Raw genomic sequence first — 5,700 nt, forward strand, 5'->3', positions numbered from 1 at the left:
GGGTGGACAGGACTCCAGGAGGTCATCCTTTTCCCTGCTCTGTATTCATCACTTGGAGGCAAATTTGCATCCTTCTCCGGACCTCCCTTTACACACCTGTGAGAGAGGGGTTTTGTTGACCCATCAGCTGCACTTAAAAAGCACTTGGAAATCTGCTTGAGCCATGCAAGTGTTGAGCCTCATTTTTATTGAGTCAAGAGGTTACTAATGCAGGTAGGAAACTCTTCAGAAGTGGTTTTTAACTAGTATGGATCCGACCCTGATTGCCCGCTTGCCTGCTATGTTCCTTTACTTTTTGTGTGTTTTAGGTTCTAGCTGAGGACACGGCCTTCTTGTTATGATGCCTTCACGTACGAATCTAGCTGCTGGGATCCCCAGTAGCAAAGTGAAGTATTCCAAGCTCTCCAGCACTGATGAAGGTTACATTGACCTGCAGGTAAAAGGGAAAAGCGGAGGAGGACGTCTTTTCTTTTTATGTGCCAAAAATATGGGACAGTTCAGAGTTCTGTTCCTATGTCAGGGCTGAGGTTACACTCTAACTTCTGTGTGCTGCTCTTGTCAGGTATAACGTCCATGAACAACTTGCAAGGAGTCAAGGGAAAAGCCCTTTGGATTATGTACGTGTCCCCTTGTATCATGCCCTCATGCACCTACCTGCAGAGATGTCATCAGTTCTGGCTTGAGTTACAAGTAACAGGCAATTCTGGGGAGGCTTCTGTAACTTCACGCAGCCCTGGGGACTGCTCCCTGTGCCCCTGAGCTGCAGGGCAATAGCTGTATGCAAGTCCTAGCTTTAAAAAAAATAAGGCTATTGAGACTGAATGGTCAGCTACAAGGAAGCTGGTTTCACAGGACTGAGATGCTGCTGCTAGACCCACAGTCCCTGTGAGATTCCCTCTTACTCTTCATCCTAGGTGTGGAATTTGTACTCCTGCAAAAGCAAGAGGGCAAGTCTTCATGTCATTTGGGTTGTCTTGAGTACCACTTTTAATGCCATTTAATATCTGTCTTCCCTACAGTTCAAGAAGAGCCCGCCAAAAATCCCTTACAAGGCAATTGCGCTTGCCACAGTGCTGTTCATGATTGGGACGCTTCTCATTGTCATAGGAGCCCTCCTGCTTGCAGGATACATTAGCAAAGGAGTAAGTGGAATCTGTTTTTTAACAGCTTTGTTTCATAATGGCCAAAAAAGGTCTGTTGCAAGCTTCCATTCTTAAAGGTGAAAATTCAGAGCCAAAGGCAGGGCTTAACGCTAGATAAGGCCTTTGCAATAGGGACTTGCCTAGTTAGGAGTATTCTGTTAACTTGGTGTATCTTTCCTGTTCCCCTTTTTCAGGGCACTGACCGAGCCATCCCTGTGTTGATCATTGGGATCCTGGTGTTTCTACCAGGCTTTTATCACTTGCGCATTGCTTACTATGCTTCCAAAGGCTACCGGGGCTACTCTTATGATGACATCCCAGATTTTGATGACTAATGCACACCCTGGAGAAAAGGAGTCTGGATCGCGTTGTCCCCATTTCTGTGATAAGTGCTGTTAGTCACCACCCTGAACCTGGATATTTAAGGCAAAACATGTAAGAACTTAAACAAAGTAGATGTATCCTAGGATGCAGTTTCCTGGCCCTGTAAATGCTTTATGAAATAACTGCCAGATTTTTTTTTCTCGTGTTACAGGGAGATTGACAGCTACATTAGGTAAAGCAGAAAATAAGATTCCTTGTTCCTGTCAAGAAATTCTAGGGCAGGGCACATATAGCAATTTCCCATAAAACAGATGAGACACACACAGTTTGAGGGTGGTTTAAAAAAAAAAAAAAAAAAAATTGTGATTTAATCTAAATGTATCACTATTTCCAGCAGAGTGTATTTTATCTTTCAAATAGAGCAAAATTATAGCAGGGACTTTTTATCATAAACAATATTTATAGATCCAGTTTCTTGTTGCTGTAAACTCAGGAAAACAATTCCAACATATCCCCTGGTTTGCATCTGGAATATTGACCTATCTGCTAGCCTTAAGCAAATAAGGAAAAAAATGGGTCCATGTGTTGTGATTTCTGTGGAGTGTGTTTTCTGTACCACAGCTGTCAGTTTGAGAGCCACTTGCCTAGCTTCAACATTCCTCCCAAGAAAGCTGTTTCCCCTCATACCAATAGTTTTGACCAATTATACTTGTTGTCTAATATATAATGTATTATTTGGCTCGTTAACCATTTTAAAGAAACTCTATGGCAGGAGAGGATGAAAAATTACCGTTTAGGTCCCAAATTCCCTGTCTCCTAACATGGTTCTGAATGCTGGTGACCATTAGGGAAGTTGAGCTCCCAGTTTTGTATTATGTATTATGGATCTATCTGTTTATGAGTACCTGGGGGCATTTTATCTTAGCAGTTGAAGCTGGTGTATGTGGTACCCTAGCCAGGTGCAAAGCAATTCTGTATCTGACAAGTTCAGTGTGCATCGCTTTGTTAGGGTATTCTGGGAAGTCAGACAAGTAGCTTCCAGTTTGCTGATGTATAACATCTAGTTAGTGTCTGGAGTGTCAAGTACCTCAGACTGTTTGTGAGGAGCAAATATGCAATGAGAAATTGTTCTGTTAAACTCAAGCATCTGCATTTAATAGAAATAAAGCTGACTATATAGTACTTGTTGTTAGTAAGCCCTGCTGCTTTTAAGTCCCAAGAGGCTTGTATGCATTAAAGTATTCTCACCCCTTCCTGGGGTAACCCTGTCAGGAATTGGACGAAGGTTTTGCTGTGGCCTAGTGCCTTTCCTTCCGTTGTGTACATTTGCCCTCTGGGATAGACAACAGGCTACAGTTCGCCAAACAGGATTCTGAGCAATTTATGGGCCTATGCTTCCACGGAGGTAGAGTGGGCTGACTGAGCCGGGTATTGTGGTAGTTTGTGGGGTTAATTATCTTCTCCAGTGTGGCTGGACAGCACATACATTCTGCAGAGCAGGAAGACTCTTCTCTCTCCTGCTCTTCTTTCATTCAGCTCTGGTGTAATTACAGATCACAAATTCACCATGAACTTGGGCATGGAGGAAGAAAGGGTCTGCTCACCAATGGCCTGAAGGAGTAGGACTGGGGTTTATTCATCTTGAGGATCTGTGAGATGTGGAAATGTCTCCCATCCAAATTTAGAGCCACAGAAGGGCTCTAAGGGGCAGGTTGTTTAGGTCTTAGTAGTGGCATCTTTACCCGTCCATCCAATCCACTCAAGAGGGGTGCTTTATTTTTTTAAGGTACTTTGCATGCTCATACAATTTGTATGTGGGCGATTAGAAGAAGCAAATGTTGCCCATCTTGTTTTTCAGACTCCTGGAAGAGCATTCTGTACACCTAGACTTGGGTCTGAGAGAGCCCTTTTACTTGGTGTTTTCACAGGGTGCACAGCTTAACAAGCACAGGGTTGGTCCCTTCCTTTTTTTATGCATCTCATGCATGAAAGACTCTACAGGCAAATAATAGGTGCCGATTCATTTTTAAGGCAAATAAGTACTGTTTTCTATATTCAAATTGTGTCCCAGTGAATTCAATCTGCACAGGCCCCTAGAAAACAATTCCTGCCCTGCAGAAAAGCTAGTCCATGATTGTCAAGAATGAGCAGTAGTTTTTGCTTTCCCTCTCTTTGCTTTTTGGGTCCCATTGCCAGTCTTGTGGGGTGAACTCTAGACTGAGACTTGGGGCCTTCTAATTGTCTGAAGAAGAGTGCTGAGCACTCCGTGGAAATTGGGTCTTATTGGAAGTTTTTTCCATAGACACTAGAAAAATTTAAAGCACCTGAAGGTGCTGATCACTTGGCAGTGTGGGCCAGATGTGTGGATCTCCTTTATTGCACTCGCATAACAAGTCCAGGAGGAAACAGTGTCTGCTGGCTGGAGCCAATATAGGGCTCTAGTTCTGCTTTCACCCTAGACTCAGTGTATAGATTTAGGCAAGTTATTTATGGCCTGAGGATTTCGAGGGTGGGGAGTAACCTTGGCTTCTGGCCTTTGGAAGTGATACGAGCAACCTGCTCCTGAAAGTCAAGCCACTCATCTCTCTGTGTCTTTCCCTGGCTGTGCAATGTGGTAACAGCTCTGTCCTGAAGGTAGGCATCTCAAAGGAGAAGTACTCCTGCCATGCCAGGCATCCCTTCCAGTGCCCAGTAGGCACATGGTGGGGCCCAGATGAGTTTGTCCAGGGTGGGTGAGGGGGTTCTCATTATAGTTTGACAAGAGGGGAAGTACTTATTTTCAAGGCCTCTTGTTTTCCACCTCTCTTTTTTTTTCATTTCCTCCGCTTATGCTCCAGCGGTCTGCGTTTCATTCAGTCTCCGGACCCTGCTCTCTCCCATGCGCGTTCAGTCTGCTCCCTGGGCTGCTGCACTTTACTAAATGCCTTGCGTATGTCCGTCATGGGAACGGAGCGAGTGATGACAAGGTCCTGACTTTCCCTTTCTCTACTGCATCTGCCCCTTTCCCAGCAGGGAGTGAAGCAGGCGCGTTGTGTCCCTTCTCCTGTGTCAAGGTGGCCCGGCACTTTGGCCTTCCCAGGCTTATGACACTGCTTGTGTCGTTGCTGTCGGGTGTCATTGCTGATGTCGTCACACTGTCTAACAGCAGTTGAAATCCATCCATTAGGGTTGGGCCGGGCAATGAGATCAGTCTTGTGTCAGCCTCTGTCCTGGGATGGGAAACTTGCACAGGGAGGTGGAAAAGGGGAATAATGGGAAGATGCTTTTAAGTGAAAGTGAGAGTGGGCAGCTGGGAGAAGGAGGATGCTGGAGGAAATGAGGTGTTAAAGAGGAGGAGGAGGAGGCCTCCAGCCCCTGCTGTAGTTCACTCTCTTAGTCCCTGCCTGTATGGAAACGGGGGGCGCCACTGCACAAATTCTGTACACAAGTGCACTTCTACCTTTGTTACTTCCCCGAGAATGTATGGAGAGTGGTTATGGAAGGATTTAGGGGCCAGCTGTGGAGGGCATGGTCTGTTCTGGAACTTGGGCCTCAGAACCAGCATGACAGTGAGTGGCAGACTGCAGGGCACAGCAAGCTGTGCTTTCCTCTTGGCTACAACTACTTCGTCTTCAAATAAGGGCACAAGTGGATCAGTGCAAGCTCTTGTTTTTGTAATGTGAGAAGCACCAGCATAGAATGCAAAGCCCATTTAGGCAAAGCAAGTCCACATCCAGGATTTGCACCACTGTTGTCAACTCATGATTTTTTTTTTCACGTCTCTCAGTGTTATGCTTAAAGGAGCTGCTCTGGGTGTTGTGATTTTTTTTGCTTGACACATACAGGGTGCGATTATAATGCCAAATTCTGCCTTTCAGAAACAAGATGTGTATCACTGTAGGGATGTCTTGTATGTGATAAAATATGGTAAACCTAAGTAACAGTAATAGTCTCTGTGTGCCTCAGTTTCCCCATATAAAATGGAGACAATAGCCCTGCCTTGCCTTTCAGGAATAGTGTGAAAATAAATTAATCGTTTGCAAAGCGGGAAATACAACAAATGTTAAGTGAAAGCTCTCTCTGAGGATACTTCTACTTCTGCATTCAGAGCAGGGTTTGAATAATAAATAAGGCACGGGCTCATACAGTGAAGAATGCAAATGAAGCAACTTATTCATTGCTGTGTACCATCTGTCCTGTGACTGAAGGAGGCAGGGTTCCTGTGGGGGGGGGGGGGGGGAGTGGGTGGGATGGA

At 45.2% G+C, this 5,700-nt stretch overlaps 1 protein-coding gene across 2 annotated transcripts in view; it reads left to right on the top strand.

Moving 5' to 3' along the window:
* TMEM230 (transmembrane protein 230) overlaps positions 1-5,700 on the top strand; it is a 27,460-nt gene that overhangs the window by 2,878 nt on the left and 18,882 nt on the right. Inside the window, exons 2-4 of one of the 2 annotated variants that reach the window (XR_003091702.1) lie at positions 309-436; positions 1,020-1,142; positions 1,337-1,577. Coding sequence is in view for 1 of the 2 variants with exons in the window: in XM_006035147.2 (XP_006035209.1) it covers positions 338-436; positions 1,020-1,142; positions 1,337-1,477 (363 nt within the window). In the remaining variant the exon portion in view is untranslated. Of the gene's footprint in view, positions 1-308; positions 437-1,019; positions 1,143-1,336; positions 2,649-5,700 lie in introns of those variants that run through there. The other variant, XM_006035147.2, reaches the window with a different exon arrangement.

This window comes from Alligator sinensis, unplaced genomic scaffold, assembly GCF_000455745.1.
Source record: "Alligator sinensis unplaced genomic scaffold, ASM45574v1 scaffold1373_1, whole genome shotgun sequence".
Classification (NCBI taxonomy): Eukaryota; Metazoa; Chordata; order Crocodylia; family Alligatoridae; genus Alligator; species Alligator sinensis.